This window comes from Danio rerio, chromosome 12 (genome assembly GCF_052040795.2).
Source record: "Danio rerio strain M-AB ecotype USA chromosome 12, GRCz13ab, whole genome shotgun sequence".
NCBI lineage: Eukaryota > Metazoa > Chordata > Actinopteri > Cypriniformes > Danionidae > Danio > Danio rerio.
Window position 1 is genome coordinate 26,855,145 of NC_141032.1, and position 16,353 is coordinate 26,871,497.

Consider the following 16,353-nt stretch of genomic DNA (forward strand, 5'->3'; position numbering starts at 1 on the left):
GCAGCCTCATGGGAAAAAGATAGAGCTGGATTTGTGTAATGTTCTGAATTCCTCTTGGCCCTCCACTCCATCATAGCACACACTGAAGCATGGGACAGCCCAGGCTGTGCAGGAGAAATATCGATTCTCCATTCCAGAAGTATGCTTTGCAAAAGATAGTAATGGGAAAGGGGGGCCTTCTCACAGGATTCGAGCAAGGTTTTATATTATACAGCACCAGCCAGAACAAAAAGCCGTTGTATTGCGCTGCTCGGTTGGGAGTCTCAGCGGTACTGTACTTTTTATTGGTTTAAAGATAAAGTTAACCTTGAGGTTTTTTTATTTGTTTTTAAAGCTAAGATTTAGGTTTTAGCTTAAAGGCAAATTAATTTTTGGGACATAGGGTTTTGAAAAAGCTGCTACAGGCTTAACATACTGAATGCTAATCAGTGATACCCGGGCTCAACAATAAGCATTATACAGTAGGTGATAGACCTGTTTTACATTGTGATTCGGTACGTCAAATTTTATGTGTGAAAATGTAACCATTTGGTTTTATTTCATGCAGTCCACGTAGTTGTTGTACTTTTTGCTGAGATATCATTAAAGTAATGCAGTCTAGATATCTAAGATGAACAAGGTTTTGATTAAAAATGTGTCTGGAAAGCTAGTAAGCGTAAAAACTCCATTGCAAATTTTAGATAGTAGATTTAACTCCCCTAGTGTTACAATTAACACTCCCTCTGAGTTTATATGGGAACCACTAAAAAAATCTTAAATTAACACTTTTGAAAAAGTTAATATTATCAATGTCAAATATTAACACCAGAAAGGATGATCTGGATACTGAAGGATACTGAAACAGTATATGTTAACACTCTTAAATCAATTGTTCAGCACTGCATGGGTGTTCACTTGAAATTATAAATGAAATCTGTGTTGAGTAAATCAAAATATTTTCAGTGGTACAATGGTTTATATACCCAAAATGTTGTCTAAAATAAGAATCATTTAATGACATATTGAACAAGTCTATTTAGGCATGACATTGAAGCCCCAAAATACTAATTGTAATTTTATTTTATTACGCCTTGTAACCAATTTAACAAGTAATATAACTTAGTATGGTCACTAATTATTTAAAGCATTTTAATAAAAACAAGTCTGGATCACTATGTTGTTTAATTTTTACATTAGTTTGTATTATTTAACCCATATGTTGACATTAAAGTTATTTGAAACATTAAAATAACACTAACATTAAACATTATAATAGTATTTTGTAGACGCGAAACACAAATGATTTGTAATCTTAAGGCTTTATACTTTGCTATTTGTCAGTAAGCAGTTTATACTGATTTCAAAAAGTATACGATGTAAAATGGTTATTTACAATTTAATGTATTTTAACAGTAACAAGTCTGAATCAGTAGGTCGTTTTTACATTAATTTGTTAGAATGATTGAAGATGAGACATTATATCAGCCATGTTTACATTTAAGTTATTTAAAACATTAAAATAGACATTAAAGTAGTATTTTGTTGGTGCGAAATACAAATTATTAGTAATTTTAAGGCTTTACACTTTGCCCTTTGTCAGTAAGCAGTTTGTTCTGATTTTAAAAAATAAAATGTATAATGATCACTTATGATTGAATGTATTTTAACATTAACAAGTCTGAATCAGTTTGTCGTTTTTACATTAGTTTGTAAGAATGACTGACGATGGAACATTATTTCACGCATATGTTAACATTTAAAGTTATTTGAAACATTAAAATAAAAAAACTATAATTAAAATAGACATTTAAATAGTATTTTGTAGACACAAAATACAAATTATTTGTAATTTTAGGGCTTTACGCTTTGCCATTTGTCAGTAAGCAGTTTTTACTGATTTTAAAAATAATACAGTGCAAATAGGTTATTTTTAATTAAATGTATTTTACCAGTAAAATGTCTGAATAATTATGTCGTTTTTACATTAAGACTGATTGACGATGGGACATTATTAATAAGTTATTTACCATAAAACACATAAAAAAAAAACTCTCATCTTTGGTACATATATTTGACACTTTACAGATATTAAAAAAAATAAACAGAATACTAATGATGGGTTAATGCATTTTTAACACACAAAAATAGATTTCAAGCATATATAAACATGAAAATCTTTCTTTTGTGGCAGCCTCTCTTTTTTTGTTGTTTGCAGGCCAAGTAAATCTACTTCGGAAAACTAAGCTTTATTGCTGAGCCCTGAATATAATTTATTTAAAAGCAGTATTAGCAGCATTAATAATGATCATGTCAGTATACTGCCTGTGGGGAAATTACAGAGAGGTATTTTCTTTTCTTTTTTTTATTCTCAAGGCAAACACACAAATACTGGCTTTCCTTCTGAAAGCTTCACTGTGAGAGCCCACCATCCAACGTGTTATTCCAATGTTTATTCATGAGCGTGGGGTTCTTCTCACATGCAAGCAGGAAAAAAGTGAACCTCACGTCAAGGGCTGTGGGTTTTTTTGGAGTGTTTTTATCTACGGGAGCATTCTGAATTCAGCTCTTCTCCCAGGAGGCTAAGGCTTACTGTGGACATGCTCTGGTGCTCTGCTGCGACACGTCCATAAACACAAGTTTTCACTCTCTTCCTTTCTCTCCATCTTATCGTGGGCCTTTTTTCCAAATCCTTCAAATTTAATTCCTCTGTTTTCACTCATTAAGTGGGGATGGTTTTTAAAAAGGATGTGCATACGAGAGCACCAGCAGCGCCACTGGCGAGGACAGCCTGTTTCTCTGGCAAGATTCTCTCTCTTTTCTGCTTCCTGTGCCGCTTTCCTAGCTAACCCAGAGAGCAAATTAATCAATTACCTCTGAATATTCAGTAGTCCCGAGACTCGTATGGAACTGGGTATAATCACATTTCAATACATGCCAAATTTCCCTAATTCTAAATATATTATGGCACGGCGCAGGCATGAATATTCATTAGCGCAAGCAGCGAGACTGTATCCACTCCACCTGGGCTTCATTATCGGCACGCAGGAGGTAGAAAAGAAAGAGCGCATATCTGGTCAGCGAAACAGCACCTCTCCGCTCCGCTCGGTTTGCGTGTTCGTCCCCAGTCTGTGGGCGATGTGTTGTAATGGATGTCTGCAGTCATAACCTTGAAGGCTGAATTTACATCTTGTCTGTTCTCCCCCATCTAGACTGTATCAGGATAAACTGTACTACCAGTAAGTGACTCTTCCCCTCTCTTTACCTCTATGAACCAAAGCGCCTTCTATATGTGTACTGTTCATTTGTATGTATGCGTGTGAGCGTGTATGCTTTCTGAAGTGTAAAACATTGCGGTTACCAGGCCTCTGTGTTGTGGCCAGCAGGGCTTTGAGTGGTGTTTTCAAAGTGCGAGCGAGCTGTCAGGTATGGCTAGTTTTTGCCTGTGGGCTGCAGGAGCCTTCGGGCTCGCTGGCAGCCATTTTCTAGGAATGTGAGAAATGGAGCTGACTGGAATGAGAGGAGAGGCGATTAAGTTTCTCACTCACAGATCACACTCCAGCTCACGCTGTTTCCAATAAACCCCGCAAAGATCATTTCCTCAGAGAGCCTCTCCTTAAATCCCTCCTCAGCCCCGAGCTTGATGGCTGATGACTGCCTCTTGTTTTGCTTTTCTCCTCATTTTGGTCACTTACTGCTGACCATCAGGAAGTGTTGCTATTATTTATTGGGAAGAGGAAAATGTAGTCATTTTTTGACTACATTTAAATGTTTAATCGTTTACTTACTCTTGTTGTTGTTACATGCCAATATAAATGTTTTATTTCTTTCTTGGAACAAAAAATCTCAAGCTTCACTAGGTATTTTGCATTTATTGACCCCTTTTCAGCAACTGTTTTAGTGGGAGAAATCACTTGGAATAACAAATGAAAGAAAACAAGTCAAATTACTTGCTTTACAAACAAGTTTGTTCATGACTATACATAAAAATGCAAATAATACCATTACAAAATACCAATTTGCAACATCAAGCAGCAAAACAAGCTATTTTTTACAGCTAAAAATAAACTAAAGTGAATGAGACCAAGATTTTGGGCTGTGTCTGCTCAAACGTGAAAAATATAGTTAATAGAGCATAGTTGTACAACTCTTTTGCCCCCAAATTAGGGAAGAGAGATCAGCATAAAAGTAGTCCATAGTGTGTGTGCTATATTCCTACACTTCCATAGTAATACTATGTTTAAATTAAATGGTTTGCTGACAATCTTCCCTTCCAGTGAGTGATTCACTGACAATCTTCCTGTCCAGTGAGCTGTTAATTGGAGAACTGCTATGAACGGATCATTGAATCAACTGTGATTCATGAAATACTCAGATTAATGAACTGCTGTATGTCAGCCGGTGAAAAAAAGATACTGTTTTAAAAGCCAATTGTGCAGTGATTTGATTTTTTATGTTCAACGTAATGAACTGGTCATGGTATTTCTTTCTTTTTGGAGCTTAACGGATGACATTTAATACTAACCTTCATCAATAATGACATTAAAACTGAGCAAGTTTTATTTTAGACACAATGTTGTCTGTTTTAAGTTTTACAGAGACATTTTACAAAATAATCGGAACAATTTTGCGTCTCAAATAAAAACAGATATATTCCTTAAAGATTTTGTTTTTATTGAATTATCTGTCAATGATTAATTGATCCATTCATAATGACAGTCACCTTTGTTTCCAAATGAATTCGCATTTTGGATGTATTGCTTGAATAAATGATTCAGTGAATCTCTATTTTATAAAAAAAAATTCCAAAATATATTGAGATATAATTTTTTTAAATGTGGCACACAAATGCTGTGTTCATATTGTATCTACCGACAATAACCAAAATTATGGCAAAAATATGGCAGTTTTAGTATTATTATGTATGAATTTAACCTAGTACACTTATATTATTAAAGTATCTTTTAGCTGTATCTATATTATATTTACTTATGTATATTTCTGTTATGCAAATTCACTTGTGGTGCATCCAAAGCAACCATACTCTTCTTTAACATCATAAGTAACTACAATAAGTAGCTAATTAGTGTAATATTAATCTGATGCACAACATAATCAGTCTGTTGCTATGTAGAAAGTATTTCCGGGTGGCTGTAAGGCTATAATACTGTTTGGATAATTAAACTATGTATCTGGCTAATACGATGATCACAGTCTTGACCAATCCTGCGTCATTACAGTCCCTTGTGGGTCTCCATGTATAGTTTCTCCTGTTGGTGTGAAATAATAGGCACTTGACAAATCATACAGCTCTGGTTATCCCTGTATATCTACGACCAGCTGTTCCTCCATCTTTGCTGAGACTTCAGTGTTGTTATGGAAAGGCTGATGCTGATTGGTCGGTTCTTGTCAAATGACCTGCAGTGTGCTTGCGGCATTCTGGAAAGTTGAGATGTTTTCATCTTTCTGGTGCACAGACATGGAAAAAATGAGCCTGTCTGAGCGCAGGAGGCAACAGCAGCATCGCCTTTATTGGGAGCATCCTAGACTTATGTTTACATTTATTTAAGTGAAGAAAACACACAACATGTACAGTAAATGACCCATAACATGGTCACAATGAACCATCATTAATATATGTATATTAATGATGTTTTTTTTTTTTTGGCTTTGTTTTTTCAGCCTAATGATGGCTTGCTTGTCTAATCGTGACAGATCTTTGGATCTCACTTTAATAGTTGACTTACAGATTTTTAAATGCAAATAGCACACTTGAAATGATCACTGGACCCTTTACCTTGGATAATGAGGAAATAACACACACCTGGACATGAAACAGCTCAGAAGCCAATTGTCCAATTACTTTTGGACCCTTAACAAGTGGGAGGCACATATGCAAATATGCAAACCTGATTTGGATGCCCTCAAATTAAAGCTGACGGTCTGTATATAGTCTTTCAATTTTTTTTTTTACTGAACTAGTTGATTTGGAATGAGGCGAGGAGTAGGGGTACTGTAGATAAAGACATTTCTGCAGTGTGCTTGAAATATTCCTTTAACAGGAAGTGTTTCATGTTTAAGAAAGTAGCAGAAGAAGATAAAAATGTGATGAAACAGTGAGGTGTTCTCCATCTCTGCAGGCTTTGGAGATCTTTTTATTTTTTTTAATTTGAGAGCTCCAACCTTTCCTGGCATTGATTCTCCAAAAGCCTCAGGGTAATTAATGGCAGTCTCTAAAGTCTGTTTCAAAGGAGTCTTTGTTTGTTTTTGTGTTTGCTTGTTTTCCGGTACGTATCTCTTTGAGTGATTCATCATAGATTGTTATGTCCCCAAACTGCCATTCCTCATTTGTATTCAAAGAGCCAAGGTAATGATCAACTTCCTCATCATCAAACTAATATGCTTCCAAATTTGGCCTTCAGAACTGTTTGCGTTCTACTGTTGCGTAGTAACAACTGTGAATTTGTTAATTCACAGTTTCTCGTCCAATCAAACGCATCCAGAGATTTCAAGGATTCAGTGGTCTTACTAAGTGTATTTCTGTCTTAGCAGGCTTTTGCAAGCGTAATATTGTTGTTATTTCGGTGCTACCCTGAGCTCAGTATGTTGGCTAATTTGACAATGACGCAGTCATCTGTGCTAACCTGAATGCCCAAGATAACAAAGCACCTGAGCTTCCTCGTGGGGGCTTTGCCACATCCTTTCGTCTACTCCTGCGTAATGGGAGCACAACACACTCTCAGACACAGTACTCCTGTAAACAGGCCAGTGACAAATTAGGCTGCGTGTTGCAAGACTTTCACCACCTGAGACAAATTTTAGGTTTTGTAAAATATTTCTTTTGTTTTTCTTTTCCTTGTAGGGCAAATTCTGCAGTCTTGAAGCTCTTATAGCTCGTATAAGGATATTAGGCCAGACTGCCCAGTCAATGATGTATGTCATTGTAAAATCTGTCGATGTCACGCAGTCTGTCTTGGCTTTTCTCGCTTGACTCATATCATGCTGTCTGACAATATGCATTTGTTAGCTACAAAGCATTTATATGCACTTTAGAAGATTTGAAGTCTGCAAATTGCAGTTTAAGCAATTTTAAAAGTCATGTGAACATTTTAGTCTGACTGAAAGTTTTCTGGGATTTTTTTGTCAAGTCAGACTAACCCTAATGCAACTATAGATAGGCCTGTCACAGTCATTTATCAACTTATCGCACAACACATGGACATGACCTCAATCATTTTTGGTGATGCAATATATATCACCCATACATAAAAACCCATTATAGCAACATTTTAGCCGACAACATCTCTATTACTATTGGAGGTGTCATTGTCAGTATGGTTAAAAAAACACTATATAAAAATGATTATAGTATATTTTCATGTAGATGCCTGACAACTAAAAATAGATCTGGTAGCAGATATCGCAGCCTCTGTTACTTTTTTCCTTGCACTATTAAAAATAATAAGGTAATAACAATAAGGTAATAATAATATTTATTATTATTTGCTGGCCTAGTTATTAAATTGTTAAAATAATTGTAATTAAATTAAACATTCTTAAGAATAAAATATTAGGTGCATCCCAAACTGCTTACTTATGCACTATTATTCGCCATTTTGTTGTATAAATAGTGTAAGTAGTGCATTCACACTGAAAACTCTTACTTTCACACCTTAAATACTCAGATGATGCACTTATTCTACCGTTTAAATGAAGTGTGAAATGTTGGACACTTCAAGTGTCTTCTAGTGGAAGGGGCGGAGCTTTCGGGCACTGATGTTGGATTACTTTATTTATTTAAGCAGTGGTCTCCTACGAGAGAGAGTGATTACACTTGTAATATTAGGTTTTTACTGTCAATTTTGATCAGTTTAATGTATCCTTGCTGCATAAAAGTATTGATTTTGTTTTAGAAAATGATGCCGACGCAGTATTTTATTCACATTAAACAGTCTGCAGTTGGCCTCAGCATACTTCTCTTGTTCTGAATGACAGAGGTGACTCCCGTTGGGTATTTACTTCTTCAAATATTTGATTACACATTGTGTCATGTATGCATAGACAGATAAAGACTGTAGCTCGGCCATGCAGTAACCTGCTGTAGCTCAATTATAACTCTGAATGTAAATGTACTTATTGCCAGACTGGGGTGAGACTCACAAAGGATGGGTTCTTGAATAAGAACACACACTGAGCACAACTGAATTAAAGAGAAAATGTTTCTGTTGGGGCATTAACTACCATTAATGCACCGATGTACAAACTAAATACACTTGTTTTTGAAATGCACATTGTTTATTCATGCTGCCTATTAAAATAATGACATTGTTGCCTTTTAGGTAGATTGCATTTAAAAACAAGCTTATTTGTAGGGACATTTATAAAGTACTATAGATTTACATGTGGTAAGACACTTGCGAGTGTGATTTATTTGATTTAAATTTGACCAAAATCTAACAGCAGTTGTTTTTAATGTCCGTCACATTACTGTTTCATCAACCTGCAGCTTGTAGTTTATTGTAGCCTTGAATACATTTGGATCAAATCTGACGTTATAAAAAAATGAAGCGTTATGCTAAGGCTATTTAAGATGGTATTGACTACAACCAGACAGCAAACGCGAGACTAAAACACTCCTCTCTGCCCCTTAGATTCATAAAACATTAGCATTTAATGTTTCTTGAGTGAAGAAAAGGCTTTACTTGTTTAAACATTCAGTTCTTCAATTATCCCTGCATTGCAAACAAGCCTAGATGATCCAAACTGTGTGTGGCACTTTCATTCAAAATGGAAGCATGGCGTAACTGTGCAGTGTTACTGACAAATTTATGAGCCAATAGGGATGCAAGATTACGAGCTCTGTTTAATACTTTTCATTGATTAAATAAACCCTTAGACAGACGAAAGGACTGATCATCGCGATTAATACCTGAAAAAAAGGTCTCCACCAACGAGAGATGATATTTGAAATGCAAGAGCATATTATTGCGCATTCCCATGTTAGTCCCCTAACAGAAGATCTCAAGAACAAACTCCAACCTGATTATTTAATAACACCTTGCACTTGATCTCCACAGAAACGTGCTTACAGATGACAAGTGGAAGACATTTTGATGCATTCAGAACACCCTTTCCCAGAATCAAGAGATTCATGTGAATTCAAAAGGACCTCATTTCTCTGAAACAACCTCCTCTATAAATATGCAGCAGCGTTGCCATTTACTGAAGGGGCCGTGTTCATAAATATGCAGTGGCGATGCTCCTGTTTCATTTGTGATGCAGATAGAACGGCGGACAGGGTGAAAACCGATGCGAGCCACACTCTGTGTGTGCATTGTTTGTTTGTTTGTCTGTATTTACTGATCTTTACAAGGTGTGTTTGACTGTATAAATCTCGCATACTGTGACGGTGTCCTTTGAGAGTAGCATTAAAAGGCCATTTATTTATTCGCGTCCTACAATCTCGACACTAACCTGGCCTAATTTCTGACCAGATGGCTGCATCATTGCATCCCAGCCTCAGTATCCCAGTTTGCCGCAGTGATGTTTAGATGACTTTGTTTGAACCACTGGGCATCAGACCGAAACCTTTTATCCCTCTTGATTGGCTCTTTAGCTGATTTGTTGCTTCCTGATAAAGTCCCAGTTTTGTCTCCAAAAGCGAGCCATCAGGAGTCCCTGGGGTTCGAGAGGATACACTGTCCTCTCATTTGTGTATCAAATATGTGTTTTTACCCCAATGGGACTGCGTTCCTGTGACGCAAAGTGAAGTTACTAGAACATCCTCACCTGGATCTATTCCTTTGAGGGAAACGGTTGAGGAGGGAACGGTTGAAATGGGTCCAAGCCATCAAGAGCTCACCTCCACCAAGCGCACAGGCTTGCTGATTGCATCGGCTGTTTTGGCATTGAAGGAGCAAAACATCTCTAGCTTGTCGATGTGCGAAACACAAAGTTGCCGGGAGCTGTCAGGATCCTCCACATCTCCCTCACAGTTGGGCATCTACCCACACAGTAAGGAGTCTTGGGAGATAATTATACACAACTACATATGAACAGAGAGGAAATTGGGGAAAGGTGTGAATGGTCCCATGAAAACCGCAGGAAGCAATTCCGCATCGATGGTGAAGAAGGAAACTCGGCATATTTCTGACGCGTGGTTTGTCACCTGCCGATACAGTTGGGTAAGAGGTCTCATAAACAAATCAGAAATGGAAAAGTTTCGCACAGTAGTCCCCTGCCGAGAGTTTACCTTTTAACACAACATGCAGAAAAAGAGTCTGACTCTGCGGTGCACTGCTTGTTTACATTCTGTTATTTCAATTTACAAGTCACCCAGGAAGAGAATTGAGAATGATTTTTTTCAGCACTATTATAAAAAGTGTCACTCATTCTTTTTCTTTTAGTTTATTGCTTTTTTCCACGGAGGAACTGAAAGAGAAACAATATATGTTTGGTAGTGTAAATAGAAGTATTTGAACACAGGGTGGCCAATAATTTATTTTATTTTATCTAAAAAGTAATCTTTAAAATGTTCCGATAAATTATAACTTTTCTAAAGGGTTTCTACTTCAAATAAATATTGATACTAACAAATATTGAGATTGATATTTTTTATCATAACTTATGGATTGCCAAAAACACTGCATTGTTATTTATTTATATTTATGATGACTGATATAGTGTGTTGTAGCTCAGTTTAAACCATAGCCTGGTAAAGCAAAGGATGTAGTATCTGTGACTTCGCCCATAGGTTTCTGAAGAGCGCTAATGAAGCTACAAGTAGGCATGGCCAACCGTCACCATTTTGTTTGCGCGTCATCGCACTGACCGAGGGTTACCTAAAAAGGGCAAAGAGGTGGAGCACGACTGGAACTACAGATACCCAATAGAATTTTGCTTAGATGGGCTTTTCTTTGCGAGAAACGCTTAATGCTTCATTATCTGCGGTTCGCTTGTGATCTGACCACATGTGCTTGCTTGTACACTATATCAATAAAAGTTTAGTCTTTTAAAAACACTGTTGTAATACATTGAGCCACTATGCTTTGTTCTTTTGGTGTTTTTTCTACTGGAAGACAGTTACTTCCAAATCCTTCAAATATAGTATTTTAGTAAATGCAAGGCTATTTATGAAATCCAGGCATAACACTGTATGACAACGTTTCCGATGACTGTTTATAGCCTACAGCGAATCAATCTGTCAGATTCTGGAGTGCATTCAAGTTCTAAAGAAAATTATAAGTGATAAATTATCTTAAATAAAACAAATACATTTCTAGATATGGTATATAAGTATATCATGTCACTCACCTGGCAAATGGAGGCCACTTGAATGGTTTGTGAGCACAATTAAGTGCACACAGCATACCATATTATCTGATAATTATAGGAAATAATTCTAAAAGGCAATTAAATTTGTAAAGCCACATAAAACAAAACAAAAATGCGATGTATATGCCGAGTTCAGCAACTAATCAGCGGAATCAGCTGAGGTGAAGTGATGGCGACCAGCGAGACCTAGCTGTCACTCAAGTGGCCACACCCTTAATTATGCAAACTTAATATAACTCAATATAAATGAAATGGATGAAGGGTAATATGAAGGGTAATATTAACTATATACAATAAAATCGTTTTTGTACCAGGCAGTAAACACTTTTTTCTGCTGTAAAGTTGGCCATTTTAACAATAGGGTCAATACACATGCTCTATTATTGAACCAGGTCTAGCGGAATTTCAATGAATTGCAGTTCCAGTTACCTCCGTATTATCTTCACGAAGGACAATGGGATTTTGCAGCTTGTTTTAAAGGGTCACGAAACACCAAAACACATTTTTTGAGCTGTTGACAGTCGTATATGTGTCCCACACTGCTAAAAACACTATTAGGACACCTATATTTCACTAAAAAGTGTAAATTGGTTGTTTTTGCGTTATTTCAAGCAAATTCGTACTTCCTGTTTGAAACGAATTTTTGAAGCTGCGTCACGGTCATGACATAATAGCGTGTATTCCAGCGTGCAGACTGGGCGTCTGTGCCAGAGTGTGCCTTATTACGTCTTACAGTGTGTTGCATTAATGCATGAGTAAGGCTTGGTTCAAACCAATCAGCGCGCTCTATTGTGCAACTTCATTAATATTCATTAGTGTCACCGTCTTTACACCACAGAGACGCCACGTTGTGTTGGCAAAACAAGCGTGAAGTGTTGCTTTTACAGTTTGCTGCCATTAAGTTTCGTTTTCATTTTCTCTCTGTGAGAGCTTATCTGGATCACGTGTGGATTACAGTGTACGCGACGCTCGACAACAATAATTTACGTGTCTAAGGGGGATTATTGTTTACCTGAGAGCTGTTCTCATCTGCAAACGCTGAAATCCGGATTCCGGATGTAGTCTTCTCTTCATAAAGACGCGGCTCTAGTTGCTGGTGATTGTCCTGTCTCTACAGATTTGGTAAGTGAGCGACCAGTGCTCTTTGTATATTCAGTTTGTTCGTATCAAATAAGTTAACTATTGCATTGAGTGCAAACATGTTAGCACCGCATTTTGTGACCGGAATAACACACGCGGCTTTCGGATGCTACCTGCCGTGTGCATCTAAGTTTCCGGGAAATGCGGAGTTTTTTTTCTGTCATTCGCCGTGCGGTATCAAACATTGCATGAAAAATACACGCTTAGAGCAGTTCCTCGAATCAAATATCTCATTTGTCGCGAGGGGCATGAATGAATTCCCTGAATGAAAGAGCCGAACTGCAGTTAAAGTCCGACATTTAATAATTTGGCAAATAATTCGACTACAGATGTCCATGTAGGTGAAACACCATCCCTTTCTCCTGTGTATTTTGACTGAAACTCGCGCGTGCCCAAATAGACACTCCCACACACTCCCACTTTAGTTTCTCCGACACTCCCCCCTAAACAGAGCTGGACACCCCCACTTTTCTGACTTTTTCCAAAGAAGAGGTGTGAAAACACCCTGCTGAAACGAGGGGGTTTCATGGCCCTTTAAACCCAGAAGCTAGATGGCAGTGTTGTTATCTCTGAATGTCAACTGTGACAAGAAACAGGGCTAGCATTAGCATTAGCAAAACCAGTTCTCAGTTTTTACAACCAAGGCGAAATAATTACATAGCTCCTGTATAGTGTTGTTATCTCTGAATGTCAACTGTTACAAGAAACAGGGCTAGCATTAGCATTAACAAAACCAGTTCTCAGTTTTTACAACCAAGGCGAAATAATTACATAGCTCCTGTATATTGAACGTTACAGGCACTGATAAATGCGAATAAAGATCCCAAAGCAATTTTAAGCTGTTTACACATAATAAGATGCAAAAGAGATGTTGTCTTTGGGGTTTTAATGCTAATTGAACCAGAGTATGCTTGCTTTTATAGTAGTTTACCTCCTCATTCAGTTATGTTGTGTTTTATTTCTGCTATTCTCTCTAAAATGCTCATTATTATGCTTCTGTGAATTCAGTCACATTCCTCCAATTCTTAATAATAATAATAGAAATAAAATAGTGCCATTTTCTGTTCTGTAAATTTAGGCTTCAGAAACAGGCCGTGGACGGTGGCCATTTTGTGTTTTCCAGCACACAGTGGGCGTTCTTAGACTTAAGTCAGTTCAACCTTCACAAAAATGAGCTTTTGTGCTGATATCTGTCTCGCTGCATCTTTTTTTCACACGAGCGTTGTTGCGCTCAAGGACACGGCTTCTAATTGTCTGAATCAGTGACAAAAAGACAGAATCAGGGACTCGGAGATGTTTTATTTAAGCTCCCGTAGCGAAACAGAAGCAGGGGCTTTACATGTTTGAACAGCCTGCTATTGTGCAGTTTCATCTCTCTGTTTTTGTATCCTCATTAATTATCTGTGTCAGCCATAGCTACTCCTGTCATCGGTGCGTGCGCGTTTGTGTTTATGAGCGTTGTTCTCCTTCTGACACGGAGAACAAGCCGTTGCCAATTAGGGACTCGGCCTCCCCCAGGGTGACAGTGCATTCAACGAAGAGAGTGCTGTCACATCAGCTCATGGGTTGTTAATACGGTCTGAGTGTCAGCAGGATGAAAGACGTATATTTAGAATCTAGTGGGGTCACTATACGCTGTTGGCTAAATCAGGCTATAGGTTGAGAGCAGCATTTTGCCTGGTTAGAGGTTTGCACTTCGGGGATCCATATTTTCACCTTGGGTCTCTGACATTTACAGTTGCGCCATCGAAACGGTTCGGCTGTTCGGATTTTGATGACCTTTAAATTATTTTCTATAAAAACTGCTTCATGCGACAGAATGAAATGTGAGCCGTATTGGTTTAAGGTTGTGGTTTTACGTTGTGGTTATTTATCATACTGTGGTATAAAAGTTAATGTTTTAACCTGCAGTGCTCCATTAATAAACAGAAAGACAGCCATTTTTTCTCCTGGTTGAGTTATAATTTCACCCACAGAAGCTCTTTTGTTCTCAGGAACTGTAAATTGTAATAAATGAAACCTCTCACACACATGGCTGGCCGCATATAGGATTGTAGGACACAGTCAATACTAGTGTCAGAAATCATCTAAAGAAAGGTCAATATTTGCCTTCTGAAATTAATCAGGGGCTTTTTTTTACCTTTACTTTTATCTTCTTAGTTTTTTTTAAACACTAAGTATAAAATGTATCTACATCAAGGGCTTACAATTAGCATAGGTGGAGGGGACGTGTCCCCACCAATATCCACCAATTACTGAAATGTCCCAACCAATAATTTAATCTACTTCAAAATAAAATAATGCTCCTTCAACCCTTAGTAACCTGCACGTGCACAAAGTCAAGTTCACTACGAGTTCACGTTAATACTATTTACCAAGACATTCGCTTTGGATTTTGGCCTCCATGATTATGAGAAACAGTTATCTGGATAAAACAGTTAAATTGCACACCTTTATAAAATTCTCTTCATTTAAACCTCTTCAAAGCTCGACTGCAGTAAAATCATTAAACTGACTTTTGCAGCATGGGGCGTGATTGTTATTTGTATTATTAAGTGTTTATTTTATCTTTTTTTAAGTTCTTTATTCGTGTTTTTAAAAGCACGAAACAGAATTTGTGCTGTTCAATGCATGTGCTCTGGGAATGTATGTCCCCACCAATGTCGAGCTAAATTACATCCTTGATTTACAGTATAGCAAGAGTGTGTGTGTGTATACAGGATATATACAGTATAAATGTTAAATATTTATAGTATATTTGTCTTGCATATCTGAATCCACATCCATGTTGTAAATATGCCATCAAAAAGTCTGCAGAATGCCTTTAGCATTGCTGATTATTAATAAGTCCCAGCAGAGCTGAATTACTGTCCTCGATAGCAAGATGGTCCTGTCTCAAAATGGCTGCCTGTACTTGTTTCACATGGGGTATCGTTCTCAGCTGGTTGAGCTAGATATGAATGTATCTCATTTCTCCTGGCCGAGACAAATGTGTGTGTGTGTGCGCATCTGGTCTGTGTTCTCCTGCTAGCCCTGTCCTGTCAGAGAGCTCTAGCCAGCCCCTGCCCGCCTCTGTCTTACTTAACTCTGCCCTCTCTCTCCACCCTGGGAGATGAGAATCAAAGTGACCGGACACACGCAACCATCTGCCCCAGTTTCATGGCAACGAGCTGCCCTCCCAGACAGAGGGAGAGGCTTTTTTGTCTTTGCTGCTTGCGAGTTTGTCTGAACACAGCTTCCTAATAAAGCCATACCAGCCCTGGACCTTCAGCTGTCCAATCACACACTGTCACCTTTTCACTTGTATCCTGGTCAGAGGCCTAAAAAAAGCACTTGTCAAGTCTTGCACATCACCTGTGGTTTAAATTGCCCCATTATGCTTTTTCAAACATTGCCGTCCATGCAGTGGGAAATGGTGTTTGTGAATGTAAAATGTCTGAAAAGTCTTAAAGATCAAAGTCTGTGATAAATAATGTACTTTTTGTACTTGTTAATTTCATCAACAAAAATTTGGCCGAAAATGTGTGCTTTGCCTATAGCTACACCACAGTGACAGATTGTATACATCTATTTCTGAGTGTGTATTGTCTATCTGTTGAGATTTATTTTTATATTCAAAGTGAAACTATGACATGCATCACTTTGTTCAACCCAGGCTTATTCGGAAAACGTACTGCTATATATATTTCTGAAGAGCGCCAAATATGTCCCAGGAGCTACTTTTTCGCAGTTTTTGTTTTCATTAATCCACCAGAGGGCACTGTGTATGCATTTTGAGATCTCAAATTTCTTTTGCGAGTGCCATTTGCACCTGCTGTTCTCGCATAAATCCACCATCGACTGACTGACCAACCGATCGGCTGACCCATTCTCCTCTTTCCCTAAACTCAACCCAAAGTCTTT

General features: G+C 37.6%; 1 protein-coding gene across 49 annotated transcripts in view; it reads left to right on the forward strand.

The window, feature by feature from the left end:
* The window catches only part of nrxn1a (neurexin 1a), a 290,869-nt gene that overhangs the window by 167,371 nt on the left and 107,145 nt on the right, over positions 1-16,353 (forward strand). For 39 of the 49 annotated variants that reach the window (NM_001080021.3, XM_087275226.1, XM_087275225.1 and 36 more), the window contains 1 exon segment: positions 3,189-3,215. The exons of the other annotated variants lie outside the window; for them this stretch is intronic. In NM_001080021.3, the coding sequence (NP_001073490.1) occupies positions 3,189-3,215 (27 nt within the window). 49 annotated transcript variants of the gene reach the window in all.